Source organism: Abramis brama (genome assembly GCF_963993115.1).
Source record: "Abramis brama genome assembly, chromosome: 4".
In the NCBI taxonomy this organism is placed as follows: Eukaryota; Metazoa; Chordata; class Actinopteri; order Cypriniformes; family Leuciscidae; genus Abramis; species Abramis brama.
In genome coordinates, this window is record NC_139966.1 from 12,918,327 (window position 1) to 12,940,503 (window position 22,177).

Sequence of the window (22,177 nt, forward strand, 5' to 3'; positions counted from 1 at the left end):
TTAAGGTACCACCCCAGTGACAAGCCCCTTTGTACCTTAACTGTGTCAAATTTGTTCCTACGAGAACTATTAAAGGCTATTTTTCTATTGAATAACAAGCACATTCAACAACTGAATCCAAAAGGCATCAATTTAATCATTTCTGTAAATACATATCAAATACATATGAACGTTTGAATACTTTCATTCCAACTTACAGTAAAGTATTTCTTTGTGTAAATACATCAAAGACTTCACAATACAATAAAGACTTAGCAAAATTAACAGAATAGCACTTCTTTATTTGAAAGAATTTAAAATGCAATTACACTAAAATGTTACAGTACATAAAATATATTTTCTCATCTACAACAAAGCTAGAATTGTTTTTTCCCTACTTTTCACACAATACCCTTGCATTTATTTAACTTTTTTATAACACCATCCTCCAACCGAACTGCTCGGCAATTCAGATCCCTCCATTTTTACACTGCTGAAGATTCTCCTCTCACTGAAGACACGTCCAGTCAAGAAGTTCCCAAGATCTGCACAGTGGGTTGAGATAGCCAGTTCTTCCTGAACATAATGAAGAATCAATATTAGTAAAGACAGATGTAAATTTATTAAATTTATACTCCCAATGACAAGCTCAAATTTAACCTCTAGACTTAAAGGGATAGTTCACCTAGAACTGAAAATTCTGTCATTTACTCACCCTCAAGTTGTTCAGAATCTGTTTACTTGAACAAAAAAGAAGATATTTTAAGAATTGAAAATTAAACAGTTGATGGGGCCCCATTAACTTCCATAGAATATTTTTCATACTATTTTCATACTATGGAAGTCAATGGGGCCCCATTGACTGTTTCATTTTTTGGGTGAACTACAAATCCTTCAACATCTCGTTTGGCATCCATGTAATGTGCTTCTATTACGGATTTCAGCTTAGCCAACCTCAACAATTTTACTTAAAGGGTTAGTTCACCCAAAAATGAAAATTATTTTGTTACAGTTTTTTACGATTGCTATGACAGATTTTTCAATACATTTAACAATTTTCCAAAACTCTTAACACAGTTAGCACTACATCCGTCTGTGTAAGCTATACTATTAACACATTTATTGTTGCTTTAACACAAAATGCATACAGTTAGCACAAATTTAAAATGCTTGAACTTCTTTTACACACAAGCTCAAACAAGACCAAAACAATGGATTTTTACTGCCAAATTTACCAATGCTTTAACACTGTATGTCAGAACAGATAACACCATGTTCTAAACCTAACCTTACAGGCTAAACTCAAGGTAAACAGCTGCTTATATTGTGAACTGAAACACAAATATATCCCCTGTATTTTATTCTATTCTTACTGAGAAACAGCTGATTGAATTATGCAAATAATTAGAAGATGACTCTTTTTTTTCTTTTTCTTTTTTCTTCTGGTGCTTTTTCTGTTCGTATATTTTGTATTTTCACATTATTCCATTGCTAGTGAGAAACAGCTGATTGAAGTTATGCAAATATGGGACAATGTGGCATTCCACCATTCCCGTCTAGTCACAGCCTGGTTTGACGCCTATCAGAGGATGATGTCCATTTTCCTTGCCCCTTCCCTTTCCTCATCCCCATTGAGGAGTATTCTCAGCCTGGAGATGAAAGGTTTTTGACCATAGTCCACAGGACCAAATGTCCCTCCTTTATGCAAAAGATGCTGCATACCAAGACATCACAGCTGAACATTGCCAGGGGTGGATAAGGCATGTTACTGTAAAATATTCTTCCCAAGATGCCTTGCCAGGGAAGATATCAGGTGTGATGTGGATGAGAACATGTGGACAAATGCAGAAGACCGGGCAGATTAGAAGATGGCTTTTTCTGTTTGTATATTTTGTATTTTCACATACAGTAATACTGTAAATGGCAGCTATATTGCATATTTTTGTTATCTTGCAGAAATGTCCTGTTGAAAATAAAGCCGTTACTGCAGCAATACTGTCTCTGTCTTCTTTTTTTCATAAACCATACATTCTATAAAGCTACTCCAAGAAGGGTAATTTATTTTGTTGTATTGAATTTCTGCTGCAAAAAAAACAACAACAAAATGCATGCATTTACATTACAAACAAAACAAAAATGTAGAGAGACTTCAAAAGAAACTGCAGTGCAAAACACAATCTATGATCAATACAATATACTGTCTGTTGTGGGCATACCTGACACATATAAAATAATGCAGTTTCTGTAATTCCATCTGATGTTAGTGTTTTTTATGACATTGTGCTATGATTGACTAAATGTTCCTGGTGGAAGAGAACATGTGTTAATGTTTTGGTAGACATAGTGTATTGTGTTAGTGTATTATTGTATTTTGAAAATTAGTGTTGGAGTTTAGTTTACAATGTGTGATTTTGAGCATGAAATTAACCGTTTTGCCAATTGTGTGTTTTAGGTGTGTTGGTGCGTTAAGAGTTTTGGAAATTTGTTAAAAGTATTGAAAAATCTGTCATAGCAATCGTAAAAAACTGTAATTACTCACCCTCATGTCATTTCACACCTATAAGACCTTTGTTCATCTTCGGAACACAACTGAAGATATTTTTAATGAAATTCTGAGAGCTTTCTGTCCTTCCATTGGGAGCAATGCAACTAACACATTCAAGGCCCAGAACGATAGGAAAGACATCATTGAAGTAATCCATGTGACTCCAGTGGTTTAACCAATTTTATGAAGCGATGCAGGTGCTTTGTTTTTAGCAAAAAACACAATTTACCACTTTATTTAGTAGGGGGAGCACTACGACGCATGCGAATTGTGTTGACTCAAGACCGGGTGTTGTTCCGTGAATGTGCTTTAGATAATATTATTTTGTAAATATAGAGGTAAATTATGTTTTTTTTTTTTTTTTCGCAAAACAAAGCTTACATCGCTTCATAAAATTGAGGTTAAACCACTGGAGTCACTTGGATTAGTTTAATGGTGTCTTTACTACCTTTCTGGGGCTTGAATGTTTTAGTTGCGTAGGCTACCAATGGAGGAACATAAAGCTCTTGGAGTTCATCAAAAATATCTTCATTTGTGTATCTTCATTTGCGAAGATAAACGATGGTCTTACAGGTTCGGAATGACATGAGGGTGTATAATTAATGACAGAATTTTTTTTTTTTTTGCTGAACTATACCTTTAAGGAATCCTGGAAACACCTTAAATCAACCACAGCATGCATTCGGTCCATTTTCTGGAATATCTGAAATGCAGATAAGAAAACAATTTTCACACACACACACACAAAAAAAAACTTTCTGCATTTTTACATTTTCCACAAAGTTTTAAATTATTCACTTAAAGCTTCATATAAAATACCCAGAAAAGTAAAATGTTAAACTAATCCATTTGAATTGAGAAGTTTAGTAAAAAATGTCTGAAGAGACTACTGCTTTATATAATAAACAGATTAAATTTAGGATTTTATTCACATTTAAACATTGAACAAACAGAAGCTCGACCGCACTTGCTTTGACAAGCGAGAACAAACCTCAATGGTTCTTGCGGAAGCTCAAACGTGCTGCAAAACACATGAGAATGAACATCATCGGTTTTCGCACGTCTAGCAAACATGCTTGAGCTTCCGTTTACCGCAACTGATGTGTGAATTGATGAATATTTATATGTGAATAAAAGCCTAAATTAAATCTGTTCATCATATAAAATGATCGTATCTCTACAGAAAAACTTGGACTAAACTGCTCAATTCAAATTATTTTACGATCTCTTTATTATGGTAGCATACAGGTATCAAAAGACATTTTGAAATGTAATATGCAAAATGGCAATGTAATATATAAAATGGCAATGTATTTCTTATTTAAATTTACATTTTCCATACCATATGTGCAATGTTTGGGGCAAAGTGACAATTCAAATTCAATAATATAATTAAATTAGCCATCTCCTACACTTATTTTAACATATAATTTAAACATATTACAAAAAATTATTAGAGATGTTTAAAGGCATAATTCACCCAAAATTAAAAAAAAACTCTGTCATTAATTATTCACTCTCATGTTGTTCCAAACCTGTAAGACTTTCGTTCATCTTTGGAACACAAATGAAGATCTTTTTAATTAAATCTGAGAGCTTTCTGTCCCCCCATTGATAGTCCATGCAACTAAAACTTTGATGCTTCAAAAAGTTCATAAAGAGATTGTAAGACCAATCCATTTGAATCGAGCAGTTTACCGTAGTTCACATTTTCTGAAGAGACATGATCGCTTTATATGATGAACAGATTTCAGAAGCTCAACCGAACATGCTTGACACGTGAGAACAAAAGCCTAAATTCAACCTGTTCATCATAAAGGAAGCACAAAATTTAGACTAAAACACTCAATTCATATGGATTAGTTTTACAATCACTTTAGGAACTTTTTAAAGCGTCAAAGTGGTAGTTGCTTGGCTGTCTATGGGGGGTCAGAAAGCTCGTAATTGATTAAAGAATTTTCATTTTTGGGTGAACTAACCCTTTAACATGTTCAACGTAAAATTGTAGCAAAATGTTAATTTAAATGCTATTTTTCTTAATTGCATTTACACTCACAGTTAAGACACTTATGATTGCATTTTTATTAAATACCCGCGATGAACGTGGCAAAATTCAATCTGGATTTTAAAAAAAAGGATTCCGAGACAAATTTTGAGTGTAAAAGCAACTAGGAAAAATAACCTAAATTATAATTTTGCTATAATATTTGCTTGAACATTTTAAACATCTAATTTCTGTAATACATTTAATTTTTTATTTTTGAACTGATAACATTTTCAAATGTATGTTTTAATTTTATGTTAAAGCTAGTGTAGTAATGCAAATTATTATATTATTGATTTTGAATATTTTTTTGCTCCAGATGTTGCACATATATAGAAAATGTAAATATAAATACAGAAATACATTGCCATTTTACACATTGCATTGCCATTTTGCATGTTACATTTCATATTGACATTTGGTACTGGTATGCTACCATACTTTGTGAGTGCTAGAGTTTTAGGTGAATATACTTTCAGTTAAGTGACAGAAATCTTTCAGAGTTCATTTGAAGTGCAGTTACTGTGCTTTATCAAGATTGACATCACTCTGTCATTATGGCAAACATTTTGTCTTAGAAATATAAATTCAACCTCATCAGAAAAAAGAATATCATAAGATTAAGAAACTCAAATAACACATTGTACTGATACTTGCCTCACAGCTGAGGACGCAGGAAGACTTTCAGATGTGTGATCAGTGAGACCAGCACTGACAGTTTACCCCATCTAAAAATCAAAGACACATTAGCTGAGTATATGACATGTAACTTTATATGACTTAGGATAGAATCAGGTAATCGCATTCATTTAAACACAGAACGAGTGATCAACTATTTTATCTGCGCACTGTTCGTTGGCGTTCAATCACGTTGTTCCAAAACCGCATACAGTATTGTGGACTAATGTAAAGTACACCAGCATGGCACCTCTGGTTGAGCATTCATTTACAACAATAATGTTTTAAATGTGAACTTACGACACAGAAACTTAATTTTGCTTTAAAATATATTTGCAGATGGCTATCACTGACTGGATTCGTACAATTAAGCTATTTACACTCGCTATTATCATGTTGAGTAGCTGTAACGTTTTATACATTTTATTTGGTTAAACATAAACATAAAACCCACCTTTGAATTTCCTCTTCTCTTCGTCTTATAATTCGAGTCCAGCCACTAAAGTACTTCTGACGATAAAGAGGGCGAAGCCATGGCTTGTGGTGGTGCTCCGTGCTCGTAATCTGCTTCGCGAAGTTCCCGCTCTCCGGTCTATTTGAAAATGCAGTAACGGCTGCAACCTTGGGCAATCAGTTTCATGTTGCCTAATAGCAAAGTTAACATTTAACAGTTAACGTTATAGTGGATAATGGAGAACAAACGCCATATATTGTACACGTGATGACTTAATAATAGTCAATAATTGCATTAATTTTTTTTTAAAAGTGTAACGTTATAACTTACAAGTCAAATGGCTAAAAAGCATTTGGAGCAAAGCTAATTTAACTCGCTAAATTAACGTTAAGTGGCTGAAACATTTATATTTTAGACTTGTGAACTAAATATATACATAAATTATCAGAACTCACCTTTAAAATTCGTCTTCTTCAAGTTTGATAAAATAATCTCGACCGCGCTGCAGTGGTGTAATGTTAGCCTGCTGCTTCCCGCTGTCAGTTCGGAAAATTCCTGGCTGAAGCGATTTCGACCAATCAGTGTCTTGTTGCTATGCCAAATGCTCAACACAGCAACCAATCATGAATGAAACAGTAATTTGGTCCATCACTGTACCCTTGATGTGAGAACAATTATGTACCTTCATTTCAATTGTACCTTAACAGGTACCAAACAGTATCATCAGTGGTCTTTCCTGTACCATTAAAGGTACTATTATTGAAAAGGTACAAAACTGTTCTTTGAGGAACATTATTTGTACCACCGTGTACCTTTTTTTCTGAGAGTGTGGAAGATGGACTTTGGGAGACGTTCATCTGGCATACAGCGTACATGGCCGATCCATCTGAGACGCCTCCTCTGGAACGCGGTGTACATGTCACTGTTAGTCAGCTTCAGCACGGTGATCTTCGGGACCCGATCCTGCCATGACAGGCCAAGGATCTGTCGTAGACAACGGAAGTGAAAAGCATTAAGCTTGTGCTCCTTCCGCCGGTATGTAGGCCACGTTTCGCTTCCATATAGCAGGACGGAGCGCACACAGGACTCATATATGCGCACCTTTACTTTGAGAGAAAGGTGGCTGTTGTTCCAGACGCGAGACTGAAGCCGCCCAAAGGTTTTTGAGCCACGACCGATCCAGGTATTCAGTTCTGACAGATATTACAGACCTGATATCAATGAACTTAATTAGTTGCTAGCTGTTCTCCCAGCTGAATCTCTTTTTTTAATGCTTTTTCAGCCATTTATTGCTCCAGTGTCAGCTTTTTTGTGACCTGTAGCAGGCATAAAATTTGAAATTAGCTCATTTAGTAGATAAAAGTGTAAAATATCTCTGTTTAAACATTTATGTTATCTTATGTTTTAAAATGTTGGCTCATGTGATTTGAAAGTCTTTTAGTTTTAATTTTATTCAAATTTAAAGAACGTACCAACGTACCGGAATTCGTGTTGTACAAGACACCTTTCCATACAAATAAACACAAGTGTGGATACATTTTAGTCAGCAAAGATATTTAAAAAAACAAACAAATTTATTGTCAAAAAAAAAAATATCAACGGCCTGACACTGTTTCCGAATGCATTAATTACCGGCCATGTGGGTTAGCAGATTCTTTTGGTGTATTTTCTCTTGGATTGCTTTAGGTGGTTGCATGATGGTAAGTTAAGTTCTGTGATATCTCTGCATCTCGGTTAAGATGCATCTTATAATTGAAATAAATTAGTAAAGTGAGTCAATTAACATTATTTAAGATTCTGACATTATCACTTGCAACTCGTATCTGAGAGCTAAGCAGCCGTCAAAGTGAACAACAATACAATGTTTTTTTGTTTTCCCCTGTCCGGTTTTGAAACTTGTATTATGTTACATGTATGTCGATACTGAGCAGAAGTTTAGGCATGTTTCTCAGCTTCCACACCTACATGTCCTGTCAAGACCCAGTCAACGCCCACTTTGGTGTGTTTTTGTGCTTTAAAAGTCACTGTTCACAGCAGAACCACAGGAATCTGCTTCAGAAACACTTGCCTTCTCCAGCCTCTCTCTCCTCGAGTCATCATTCAAAATGAGCAAGATCATTGTTTATAGCCAAGACGGCTTCAGGGGCGAATCAGCTGAATTCAACCAAGATGTCGGCGACTTAGGAGAGACAGGCTTCAACTACCCCATCGCCTCCATAAAAGTCATTGGCAAACCATGGGTGGCGTATTTTGACAAGGATTTTGCTGGATGGATGCGGGTGATTGAGCAAGGAGAGTACGCTACTCTTGTTGACAGAGGCAGGTATTCCTCCTTCAAGATGGTCAGAAATGACCTGGCCAACCCTGAAATCCAGCTGTTTGAGCACACTAACTATGGAGGAAGATGTGTGACTCTAAACAAAGAAACTGACCTTCCCGGAATTAATTTCAATGACAATGCTTCTTCCCACAAAGTGAAAGGTGGCGTCTGGGTGCTGTACGAGCACACCAATCGTCGGGGTGCCCAGCTTATTGCTTTCCCTGGCGATCGAATTCCCAGCTATGGGCCGTACAACTTCAATGATGTGATCAGCTCTGTGCGTCCCTTGCAGTCGGTGCCATAGACAGCATCATTCAAAGAACGCTTTCTGCAGCTGAATATGAACCGGATCCCTTTTGGAAAGAACGAGGCAGGTGGTGGGGAAAGACTGATCTTGACCAGAAACAATGACTTTGACTCCAGTAAGTCTGAAGAAACTTCATGCAATTGGACTCAACCTTATCATTTGAGGATATCTGTGTAAAGACATACTGTACATGTTAATTTGGCAAATAAGGATGAATTTTATTAGAAAAAGTTTTAAAAGTTTTGTTTGGCTTTTCATCAGTAATGATCAGTATCAGTAAACATATGCAATGAAATACAGTTTTGGAACAGTTTCTACTACAGATCCTATTGTATTTGAATGTATTTCCCCTGTTTGATGAGAGTGAAATATTGAAAGGGATTTTGGATTCATATTATGCTGAGAAAGAGACAACAAATGCTGTTTTACTCTGTCAACTCAGAAAATAAAGACAAAATATCATAATGTTCCTTGTTTCAATTCTCTTTTTTCTACATTTACATTTAGCTTTTATCCAAAGTGACTTACAGTTGAGTAATTCAAATGAAGTAAGTCATCTAAAGAGGCAATAAACAGGAGAAGTGTTATTAATATAAAGTGTCAGCCATCATTTCAAGATAGAATAGGGAGGGATTAAGGAATAGTGAGAATCCCTGAATTTAAGGGAGAGGTGGGATGTCTGGAATAGACCAGTAAGAACTGACAGTGTTGAAAATGAGACGCACTGATAAACTGCTTGTATATTTTCTGAATACAACATGTATAAATGAATATAATATATGAGTGTGTATGTATAACAAAATATATACTACACAATGTTATTGATTGTTGCATTTCTTTGTATTTTTGCCCTTATAATTTTATTGAACTTCGTTTATTGTATAGTAGCAAAATAATAGTTTTTGATAAAAGCTGTTTTAAAAAAATTACATAAAACAAAAATGAAAAAAAGGTGATTCATGTTTTGTCATTTAGACAGAATCTCATATATATAATATGTGTTTTTTTATTATTTAGCACTAGATTTCAACTTTAAACGGGTCATTCCACGAAATTGGTGCCTTTTGTGTCCCTGAGAAATAATCAGACGTAGAATTACTATAACAACAAATAAATTTGTGATTTAAAAACATAATAGTACTATGTATTATTTCCTCAATATTACATTAAATTAAAGTCATTTATATATTATTTTAAATAATTAAAATTGCATTTATGCTGATAAGGGTAAGGTTTTTGGCCTGTCCCTCCCTGTGATTGTTCTTTTTCAGCAGGACTTTTTATTTGCAAATTGAAGGAAAAATTATACAAAAATCACAATTTCATATTGTTCTAAGTATAGTGTCACTGTTAAGCAATGTTTTGTAAAATATAAACCATTTTATCGGTGTCCCCTGATTTCATGTCATGCCTGTTACCCTCACCAAAAACCCCTTGTAAAATAATGGTACATTCCTGTGACATCACTTCCAGGAAGTTACATCATCTCTCAATCATTATTCCAACAGTTAAAACACAAGTAAGTTTCTCTCTCTCTTCTATAATGCTCTATTTTGATGATTTATTAGGTATAACTGAGGTGGGGACATCATGCAATGTCAAAACTGTTACTGATTTTCAAAGTATAAATTTAAACAATTATTTAACTTAATGTAATCAGTATCTACAAGTAATATCCTTTCAAAGTGTACAACATGTGCTTTTGTGGCCTTGCCCTAATAGCTAGCAATTAGCAAATTAGCTTGAATTTGTCAAACCTGTTACTGTCAGGCCTGTTACTTTTGTATAGTAACAGGTTTTGACATGTGGGGTAACAGGGATGACATAGATTAGGTGTCACCTTAGCCACACTGTTTTTAAAGTTTATCTGTGTAAATTGCTAACATTTTTAAAGGTCATCCTGGGTGTTTTATTGAGCTAATGCCTATATCATTCAGAGTTGGTATTGCTGGTGCATCTGGCAATTAAAGTATTAACTATTTAAATAGTTTTAACATTATTGTGTTGATTTATATTTTATTTTATATTTGCACTATACACTTTTACAGATGATAGTAGTATGCCATTAAGTGCAGCAGAAAAACAAAGGCGCTACCGTGCCCAGCCGAGATGCAGATCCTGAAAGAAGGGCAAAATACCTTCAATGGGAGAAGCAGAAAAGGAGGAGAGACAGAGAGCAGGAGAAGAAAAAAAACATACAAGAGTGCAGCGAGAGGGAGCAGAGGTTACAGCGAAGAAAATGGAGAGCAGCCCAGGCAAAGTTTAGGGCAGCTAAAAAGGCAGCTTCAGTTGCACTCAGCAGCCTGTCCACACCTCCAGTGAGCCCAGAACTACAGCCAGATCGACAAGAAGCAGCTGGTCCTTCAAGGTCAGAATAGTAAAAAAAAAAAAAAATGCTACACATACATACATACATACACAGACAAACAGTATAAGCAGTGCAATGAAGCATGGGACAATGCATTCTAGAATAGACATAGAACAAGTACACTACACAAGATGTAGGCTGCATCCAAAATCACATACTCTCTTGAATAAGTAATTACTTCATAACCGCTAAAAAAGTATGTTTTATATAGTATGAATGTGTGTAGTATGAATATAATCTGGACGTACTACATTCGCCGTGTTGTCATTATCATGTGACCTACCACCTTCAGTTGCGTCGCTTCACTGCCATACATAAATCTTCTCCTGTGGCCTCATGGGATAGTAAAACACACTTCATCGTATGCACACTTCAGAATCTCACCAGAAGAAGTAGGTCATCCGGGTACTTTTGCCTACTCTTATACTGTGAATTTGGACATACTTCTTTTTCAGCGTCAGTTTTTGTGTTTATGCTTACATTTCAGGCAACGTCAAGCAGGAAGGAAACATTCAAAAAGGCACCAGAAAAAAATAACTGCCCTTTTGTTACACCTGGAAAGAGAGCTGCAAAAGGAACGTAAAGATAAGGAGAAATTCAAGAAGAGATACCAACGGCTGCTGAAAAAAACACTGTCCCCAAAATCCAAGGTCAACCATGAGCTTGAAACCTTTGTGGCTGGTAAGAAGCTGGTAAGAAGACGTATCCTTTTCAACACGGCCCTTACCAAAGACCTCAGTGACCGGTATCGTAATGCCACTGGTGAAAAAGAGAGGCAGTTAATACAGATAATACAGAAGTACAGGCTCAGAAAGTATGCTGAGAAGGTTTTAGGATTCTCAAAGAAAAGATGGAAATACTCTGACAAAGATCCCCTCACATTCACACGAAAAGGAAACACTCGGACAGCTGATGCAATGAATTGTGTGAGGCTGTTCTTTGAACGGGATGATGTGACCCGTTTGACCACTGGAAGCAGACAAAGAGAAAAAGCAAACTTAAAAAGCAAAAATTATTCCTCATGGACACAATGAGAAATGTGCATAGGAAGTTATTGGCAGAATACCCAAATAGAATGATTTCTTATTCTTTTTTTTGTCACTTGCGTCCTTTTTGGGTGGTCAATCCAAGCCTGTCTGAGAGAGAGACTTGTTTGTAAATGAAAACCTTGACTTCATCGCAAACAAGCTCTACCACCTGAAGCTACTAACACACTGCAACACTGAGGAGTTGGTAGAACAGATTGTGTGTAACTCCAAGAAAAAGGAGTGCATGTATGGCCAGTGTGAAAGGTGTAAGCTGAACAGCTTTCCAGTTATTACACCGGACAATCCCACAACCATTGTTTCCTATTCACAGTGGGTAACCGAAGAGAAGCAAAGATCAGAAAGTGGCAAAACCCTGTCATTTAAAATCACTGTCAAAAAAGAGATGGAGACCACCATGGAAGGCCTCATTGACCTGTTCAATGAACAGTTGTCAAAATTCAAGAGGCATGTTTTTAACATCAAGCATCAATTTGCCTTCACCAGAGCACTCAAGAAAGAGCTGTCCAGTCATGAGTGCATAATACACGTGGACTTTTCGGAGAATTATGGATGTAAATACAGCTTGCAGGGGGTCGGCTGCGCCCCTGCCTTCATCTTTATGCTGCGTTCACACCAAACGCGAATCTGCGTCTGGCGCGAGTGATTTCAATGTTAAGTCAATGGTAAGACGCGTTTACGCGCGTCTGGAGATCTTGCGGCGCGAATGAGGCGTTTAGCGCGGCGCGGTAGACGCGAATTCGCCTCATTCGCGCGTCTAGTTCGCGCGGTAGACGCGAATTGAGCGTTTGGCGCGAATTGTGCTTTTGTGCATTCACGCGTTTGACGCGAATTCGCGTCTGCCGCCCGAGTTGAAAAATCTGAACTTCTGCGTCAATTCGCGCCGCGTTAACCAATCAGGAGCCTGCTTGATGCTGTGGCGGCAGGCCCGCCCGGAGTCATTCATTCAAAATGGAGGAGCGTTTAATTTTGGCAGTGAGCAGTCGGCCAGAGTTGTACGACACAACTTCTTATTTCTATAGAGACAGGAATAAAAAGGACTTCGCTTGGAAGAGTGTCGGTGAAGAGATTGGGCAACCTGGTAAGTTGTAAATAAGTTACACATTTCACTTTTGAGTCACATACAGACCTGCGGCCTTCCCGTCGTTTTTTTACAACTATTTTCCCCAATATACAGCTACTTTTCGCTAACAAGATAATGTGTTTATTCAGAGGACATGTGCAGGAAAAAATGGAAGAGCCTCAGGGACACATACCTGAAGGAGAAGAGGAAGGAGATGGATAATAAGAGGAGTGGGTCAGCAGCAGGGTCGGTGAAGAAGTGGAAGTACTCACAGATCCTGGGATTCCTCGACCCCTTCGTCACCCCACGGGAGACCACCAGTAACATGGGGGGGGTCGAGGCCCAGGTCATGGAGTACAACCACCCCAGGGACCAGGGAGAGGGAGAGGCGGAAGTAGGGGATACGGAAACAGGTGAGTTTTCCAATTAAGCCAATTTACAAGGCATATGCTGTCATTGTTTACAGATGAATAGTATAATGTAATCTCTCTATGACTATTAACATTTAATATTGTCTTGACAGAGCCTACTGATAATGAAGAGGCTGATCCGAGATCCCCTGCTGCTTCTCCTGTCTCCCCAGTCCCTGGTGCTTCACCCCCTGCTGCTGCACCCATAGGTGTGTGAACATGTTACGTGCAGAAAACATCAGTACAGTATCCACTCATAGCTTTAACATTCACTAATAATCATTGTATTTGTAAATGCAGACTAAATTCTATTGCAATGTATGCCACCAATCATCTGCATACATACTTTTTAATTACTGTTCATTTGCATGTTTATGTTCCTGATGTTTATATGTCTGAAGTATAACTTTATGTAAAATATGTTAAAGCAAGTTCAAAATAATTTCACACTTGTATTTAAGCACTGGCTATGTCACTCACACAGGCACAGATATTATTCTCCCAATATCTAGACAATTTTGTTATTTAATTTATCATCTTTCTGTCTTCTCATTGCACTGTGTGTTGTATTTTTGATTTCACAGGCCAACAGAGGAGGAGAGGCACCCGGCGGCCCCGTGATGGTACGTCGGAGGTGGAGCAGACGCTGCTCGAGCTCCTGAGGCGTCCTCCAGCTCCACCTCCACCACCACCGCCGCCACCACCACCACCACCACCGCTGTCTGCGGATGAACACTTCCTCCTCAGCCTTCTGCCTTTTCTGCAGAGCATGCCGCCTCAAACAAAAGAACTGATCAAATTTCAAATGTATAAATTGGCGATGGAAAACAGCACCGTTGTGCTAAATTTGGAACAATTAGACCCCCACAGCCCATAGTAGGCTTTAAAAAAATGCAAAAATGAGGCAGCAGGCTCTGCAGGAAACGCAGAATGCCCTCCTTCCTCTTCTCCTTTGTTCCCTGAGGCTTTTCCACTCTTGCATCTTCCAAGCGAGGTCCTTTTTATTTCTGTCTCTGTATGTAAATAGTTTGTACAATATTGTATTTTTTAAAGTTTATTTTGTTATTTAGTTATTTTAAATTTATAATCAAATTATTTTATGTTTGGCCTGAATAAATTATTTTGAAATATGACTAAATGCCTAGTGTGGTTCTAATGCACAACAAAGCAAGTGTTTTATCACATATATGACACATATTCATTTTGTATTGAATGCTATTTATTCCATATCTAAATCTTAATTATATGAAATAATATTATAGTGTAGTGTGTCTACTACACTATAATAACAGAACAATAATAACAATAACAGAACAATAATAACTATAATAGTGTGTATACTTTAGTGTGTCTGGACAGTGTTGTGTGAGGAAAACAAAGAAATCACAGGACAGGTTAAATACTTTTGGAGGCTGGCTCCATTTATCATCAAAACAAAAATAAATAACAGATTTTACAGTAATAACCTGAACAAAGAAATGGCACAGACCTATAGAATTATTATGCATCAAAGGAGGAATGACATTGTTAACTATGAATGTGACACTGAACACTTGCAGTCATACATTTCTGAATTAGATGAACAAAAACTCCAAATATGGGATTGTTTATCATGTTATATTACTAATAGGACTACAAATAATATATGTTTTTATCACTTTACCTTATAAACTAACATGGAAAACCTACCATTTGAAAAAGTTAATGACTCGGGGTCTAAAATTATTAAATGTGCATGTTGTGGGGGACCTGACAGCCTGGAACTGGGCCAGCAGGAGTAGAGGAGACAGATAGACCAGACATGACCTGCAAACAGAGAGGAGGCAGAACAAAACAACATACAAACCAACAATCAACATATTGCATTTAATTAAAAAAAATAAAATTTTATATATATATATATATATATATATATATAAATAATGGAGGTAAAACTCTTTTAAGATAGGCATGCTCTTTATAGGTTTGTGGGTGGCTCTTAAAAGAACCGTTGTGGGGAAGTCGTGAGGAGGACTTCAAACACTACTCCGTCGGCTGCCATGCTACTGCTCCCTCCGCCGAGAAGTGTTCCATGAAGACATCCCTCACTCGGACTGCCTCTCTGGAGGAGTTGTTTGCTGCAACCCGACCCAGACCTGGCAGTGGCTCCTCTCCAGCTTGTCCCACGACCCTCACAGCAGGTGCCTCTCTCCCCTCCGAACACCTCATGAAATTGTGGAGAACACACGTCGCCTTCACACACTTCTCCGCAACTTCAGGGTGGACCTCGATGAGCCGCCGGTACATCCTCCACTGTGAGGAGAGGATGCCAAAGGCGTTCTCCACCACCAGCCTGGCTCTGGAGAGACGGTAATTGAAGACACGCCTCTCTGGAGGAAGCGTGCGTCCAGGGAAGGGTCGCATGAGGTTCCTCCGCAGCGGGAACGCCTCATCAGCCACGAAGACATGGGGCTGGGGTCCTCTGTCTTCAGCACCAGATAGAGGCTGGTCAGGAGGCAGATGAAGTGTGCCAGCCTGGAGAGCCTGTCCAAAGGCGGAGTGCGCCAGAATCCCACCATCACTGGTCCTGCCGTACCCCCCAACATCGATCACCCGGAAGCGATACTTCGCATCCACAACTGCAAGCAGAACGATGGAGAACGTTCCCTTGTAGTTGTGGAACTGGGATCCTGAGTTTGGGGGTGCCTTCAGCACCACATGCTTCCCATCCACCGCTCCAACGGGAAGTTCCACCGCTCCTGAAATCCCTCTGCGATGGACCTCCAGTCTTCGGTGGTGGGCACAGCCATGTAGTCCTCCACAAGGCAGTCCCAGATGGCAGTCACTACCTGGGCGACGATCTGGCACACTGTGGAGACACCAACCCGGTAGCTGCACGCTATCGTCCTGAATGAGTCCCCAGTGGCAAGAAACCTAGAAAACATTTTTATAAATATTATTACAAGTACACTTGTAGTTACAAATTCAACTATACAATCAACAGGTATACTAGTAAATGGTTTATGGTATATTAAAATGCCAATAATCAAGCACTACATATTGCTTACAGATAGAGATTTTAATTTCTAGGTTAATCTCTAGGTTATGGCAGTTAACTCAGTACTACTAGAAAGATCACTGTTGTTTATACAGAGAAACATGACAGTATCACGTCTGCCAAGAGAATAATTTCTAGGTTAATCTCTAGGTTATAGCTAACTCAGTACTACTAGAAAGATCACTGTGTTTATACAGAGAAACATGACAGTATCACGTCTGCCAAGAGAATAATTTCTAGGTTAATCTCTAGGTTATGGCAGTTAACTCAGTACTACTAGAAAGATCACTGTATTTATACAGAGAAACATGACAGTATCACGTCTGCCAAGAGAATAATTTCTAGGTTAATGTCTAGGTTATAGCTAACTCAGTATCACTAGAAAGATCACTGTATTTATACAGAGAAACATGACAGTATCACGTCTGCCAAGAGAATAATTTCTAGGTTAATGTCTAGGTTATAGCTAACTCAGTATCACTAGTTGGTGTCCTGGAGGGTGATCCTCGCTCCGATGCGGGACAGCAGGTCATCGAACTGGGCGCGGGACAGGCGGAAGTACCGCTGAAAGCGGCCGTCATCCAGGCGCAGCTCCTGGAGCAAATGATGAAACTCGCCGAACTGGGTTCGCCTCCGAAGGGTCTGATGGACCCAAATACGGCGACGATGATCCCTACGCCGCTGTTCTGCTCTCCAGAGCAAATACAGAGCGGTGACTCTCTCGATAAATGACCGATCAGCAACAGACATCTTGTAAAAAGATGGCCGCCAACAGGGTTCGAAACTTTTGCCTCTGATGCACGTGACGCGCGTAAATTTCGCTTCAAACTTTTTGTTTTTACGCGCGTCAATTTCGCTCTTGACGCGCGAATGCACACAAAGTGGTCACGCGTATAACTAGACGCGGCAGGCGCGAATTTTGACGCAGATTCGCGTTTGGTGTGAACGCAGCATTAGGCAGGATATGCAGATCCGGACCCTCGGATTGCAAGCTACGGACGGGGCCTACGCCAATGAACTTGATTGCTTGTTGGGCTGTTAATAAATGTTAATTGTTATAGTATTTATTCTCCCGAGTCTTTCTGGTAGAACTACATCAGGCAGGAGTACTCTGCTGTGAAAGTGCTGCATTTTGTAAGTGATGGTCCCTGCACACAATACCGCCAGCGTGGTAACTTCTATCTCTTTTGCACAGAACTGTACAAAAGAGGATTTACACAAGGTACATGGAATTTATTTGAAGCCAACCATGGCAAGGGGGCTCCTGATGGAGTAGGAGGTGCGCTGAAAACACAAGCAGATGACCTTGTCAGCAAAGGCCATGACATACCAGGTGCAAGGTCTCTGTTTTCAGCACTGTCCAAAACACAAACCTCCATCAAGCTGTTTTATGTTGAGGAGGAGGATATAGAGAAGGCAATACAGGCCATGCCTCAGAACGTCCAACCAGTTCCCTCAACAATGCGCCTACATCAGGTTGTGACACTGGCAAGAGGTAGTCTGATCTGCCGTGATGTCAGTTGCATGTGTGCAGCTATGAAGAGGCTTGAATGCCAATGCCCAGGCTCCCAGTTCTTCAGTTTTCTGTGTGACCAATCTCCAATTCAACACAGTGCAGTTGATTGGACCAGTTCAGAGGTCATTGGAAGTGGTGCGTGGTCAGATACGATGATGACCTTTATCCAGGGATCGTGATGGCAACGGATGACTCCTATGCCCAGGTCAAATGCATGCACAGCGCAGGTGTAAATAGATTATTTTGGCCTAATAGAGAAGATGTACTCTGGTACATGTATGATGATGTAGTTTGTTTCATCCCTGCCCCCCTGCCAGTCACTGCCCGCCATATGGAGATCCAGAGAGACATATGGTTGGAACTTACTCAGTAAAATGAGTCTCTAATTTCTGATGTTTTCTCTGTTGAATGTAATTTCTTACCTCATTCAGAGGTTTCATGGCTGTTCTCAGTCTCTTTTGAAGGACTATTCTCAGTTTGTTTTAATTGCTACAAAATATAATGGTTACATTGTAAGTTTTGAAATTTGTTCCCTCCTTCAAAGTGAAAACATGAAGTTTGTATGGCTGTTCTCATTCTCTTTTAACAGCCTCAAAAATGTTATGCTTAACCCCCTGGGGTCGGCTATCGCGCCGGCGCGATAGGCTCGTTTTTTTCCTTATGAGTGCAAAAAAAAAAAAAAAAAAAATTAATTTTTATCTTATATGATTGTGTTATACATCAATCGATCCTGTTTAGTGTGTATTTTTTTTGTGTATGCTCATAATAAAAACAAAGTGTTGTGCTTTTCGCCAAATAAAGAAAAATAAACATGATGCGAGTTCTGCCTACTCTCCGTCAGTGAAGTCAATTCTGAAACGCGTCCGAAAATGAACTGTAACTCAGCGAATACTCAGTCAAACAGGCATACAGACACACAGGCATGAAGCTTGAATTCTCTTCTTTTAAATGAAGTAATTTTTTAAAAAAACAAATATTCACAGTTTATATAATATGTATGTAAAGAGAGAGATGTCAGTCGTTCTCATCTCAGCTAATTAAGTTTTAATGTGACTCCGCCTACGGAGACCGCACTATACAAACGCAAATGTGAGGCGATCCATACAAACCTGTGAAACGCCCACATCCGCTGGATAAGGCCGGTGACACACTGGATGCGTGGCGTGTCCGTTTTTATTTCGGCTCCCATGTTAACAGTTTAGAGTTTGCACACTGCCTGTGTGAGACGCGCGGCACGAGCCACGTGGAAAACGCGTGCATGCTAGAAATAGAACCGACGCCTATTTTTCACGCGACACGCAAGCGTCTTGGAAGCGTTTCCATGCAAAATTGAATAGGAAAATCTGTTTATATGTCATTTTGACACGAATACATATTAATAAATGTCCTTTTGATGTTTAAAAGTGTCTAGGTTTTGACATAAATGCAAATATAAATGTAATTTTACAAAATATTATCGATTTTCAAATACTGCTGTATTGAATGAACAGCTTTTAGCAAACTCTATTGCTATACTGAGATGAGGAATATATACTGTATGTGTTTTGTCAAAAATAAAGTCATCAACTAACTAATGAATCCTTTACTTTGAAATACGTATGATAAAATGTATACTTTAGTTTTGAAAGACGTTGACTAGTTTTGAATAGATTATAAAGTATGTATGTGTATGTGTATGCATATATATATATATATATATATATATATATGTGTGTATATATATATATATATATATGTGTGTGTGTGTGTGTATATATGAAGAGTTCAGATGCAAAAGCCTCTAAATGCCATCTAAAATTTTCTTCTAGAATGATCATTTTTATGAAGCTTGTATATTTAAGTTAGCTATAGGTGACACACCTGAATGAATGGCTCATTAAGTATGCAGGGACATTGTCTCATCAGGTGTGAACCACTGAATATGCATGATGCTGTTGGAGCGTTTACGCCCCATCCGCATATTGGCTTTCCAAACTAAAAGTGTTTCACAAAACTTAATGCTCATGGGTAGCCTAAATGGGTCCCATTCACACCTTAACATCAGGTATTTTACTGTTATGTGTCAACAAGATTCAACAAGACATTTTCACCTGGCTATACCCAATGTTTAGATCTGTTGTGGTATTTAGACACATACGTAATTAGATTATGCACCGTTTGTCCATGTTAACAAACAATAAAAAAAAACTTGTAATACATTTTTTGTTTGTCTTGATGCAAGTAATCAACTCAGTCATTTTCATGGTGATATCTAAAGGTAATAAAAATGTTGCCCTATTCACGTGAGAAAAAGAATGAATAGGCGTATGAATAGGCTATATTTGGGTCTTTTTCGAAACTTTCCCCTAATTGGGATTCTTCGGGGATTTTTTTTCCTATACTCAGGACATATATTACTGATACAAAATCAGTTGAGTTTGCTTCTGTTGCAATTTGTTCAAGGTTGACCCCCATTTTGGCTTAAAATTACTGGACTACATGTGATTTGAAAGTCTTTTAGTTTTCATTTTATTCAAATTTAAAAAACGTACCAACTTTTCCGGAATTCGGGTTCTACAAGACACCTTTCCATACAAATAGACACAAGTGTGGATAAATTTTAGCCAGCAAAGTTCTAAAGGTATTACAAAAAAAAAAAAAAAAAAAACTAATTTACTGTCATAAAAAAAAAAATCAACGGCCTTCTCGTCAGTTATCGGTTTACATTACGACACTGTTCAGTTGACTTTAAAGGTTTCTCACCGAAAGCATTGGGTTACCGGCCGTGTAGGTTAGCAGATTCTTTTGGTGCATTTTCTCTTGGATTGCTTTAGGAGGGAGAACTGGTTGCATGATGGTAAGTTAAGTTCTGTGATATCTCTGCATCTCGGTTAAGATGCATCTTATAATTGAAAGAAATTAGTGAAGTGATTCAATTAACATTATTTAAGATTCTGACATTATCACTTGCAACTCGTATCTGAGAGCTAAGCAGCCGTCAAAGTGAACAACAATACAATGTTTTTTTGTTTTCCCCAGTCAGGTTTTGAAACTTGTATTATGTTACATGTATGTCGATACTGAGCAGAAGTTTAGGCATGTTTCTCAGCTTCCACACCTAAATGTCCTGTCATAACCCAGTCAACGCCCACTTTGGTGTTTTTGTGCTTTAAAAGGCAGCTCTGCACACCAAGTAAGTCACTGTTCCCAGCAGAACCACAGGAATCTGCTTCAGAAACACTTTCCTTCTCTAGCCTCTCTCTCCTCGAGTCATCATTCAAAATGAGCAAGATCATTGTTTATAGCCAAGACGGTTTCGGGGGCCAATCAATTGAATTCAACCATGATGTCCGCGACAAACAAGAGAAGGGCTTCAACGACCCCATCGCCTCCATAAGAGTCATCGACAAACCATGGGTGGCGTATTATAACAAGGATTTTGCTGGAGGGATGCGGATGTTTGAGCAAGGAGATTACGCCATCCTTCAGGACAGAGGCAGGTTTAACTCCTTCAAGATGGTCACACATGACCTGGCCAACCCTGAAATCCAGCTGTTTGAGCACGGTAACTATGAAGGAAGAAGCGTGACCCTACACAACGAATCTAACTTTCCCGGAATTAATTTCAATGACGAAGCCTCGTCCCACATAGTGAGAGGTGGAGTCTGGGTGCTGTACGAGCACACCAATCGTCAGGGTAACCAGCTTATTGCTTTCCCTGGCGAACGAATTCCCAGCTATGGGCCGTATAACTTCAATGATGCGATCAGCTGTGTGCGTCCCTTGCTGCCGATGCAATAGACAGTATGGCATCTGGTAACGCTTTCTGCAGCTGAATATGAACCGGATCCCTTTTGGAAAGAACGAGGCAGGTGGTGGGGAAAGACTGATCTTGACCAGAAACGATGACTTTGACTCCATTAAGTCTGAAGAAACTTCATGCAATTGGACTCAACCTTATCATTTGATGATATCTGTGAAAAGACATTAACTGTACATGTTAATTTGGCAAATAAGGATGAATTTTATTAGAAAAAGTTTTAAACTGCTGGTTGTTTGGCTTTTCATCAGTAGTGATCAGTATCAGTGAACATATGCAATGAAATACAGTTTTGGAATTGTTACGGATCTACTACAGATCCTATTGTATATGAATGTATTTCCCCTGTTTGATGAGAGTGAAATATTGAAAGGGATTTTGGATTTATGTTATGCTGACAAAGAGACAACAAATGCTGTTTTACTCTGTCAACTAAGAAAATAAAGACTCTGAAATATCTTAATGCTCCTTGTTTCAATTCTCTTTTTTCTACATTTACATTTAGCTTTTATCCAAAGTGACTTACAGTTGACTGTGACACCAATAAGTCTGAAGAAACTTCATACAATTGGACTCAACCTTATCATTTGAGGATATTGTAAGAACTGATT

General features: G+C 38.4%; 2 protein-coding genes across 2 annotated transcripts; both read left to right on the forward strand.

Moving 5' to 3' along the window:
- The first annotated feature begins 7,739 nt into the window (after positions 1–7,739).
- Positions 7,740–9,568, forward strand: LOC311081524 (epidermal differentiation-specific protein-like). Its single transcript, XM_084112073.1, has one exon. It carries the CDS (start codon positions 7,806–7,808, stop codon positions 8,322–8,324), a length of 519 nt encoding a protein of 172 aa, XP_083968199.1. The 5' UTR covers positions 7,740–7,805; the 3' UTR covers positions 8,325–9,568.
- Positions 9,569–21,028: 11,460 nt separating this feature from the next.
- On the forward strand, positions 21,029–21,547 carry LOC311082062 (epidermal differentiation-specific protein-like; the record flags this gene model as incomplete). Its single annotated transcript, XM_084112806.1, has 1 exon — positions 21,029–21,547. The coding sequence occupies one exon, from the start codon at positions 21,029–21,031 to the stop codon at positions 21,545–21,547; it is 519 nt and encodes a 172-aa protein (XP_083968932.1).
- Positions 21,548–22,177: the final 630 nt, after the last annotated feature.

What these genes read in the sequence shown, in the direction of transcription:
- LOC311081524 (XM_084112073.1), top strand. Translation starts at nt 7,806, where the DNA reads ATGAGCAAGATCATTGTTTATAGCCAAGACGGCTTCAGGGGCGAATCA.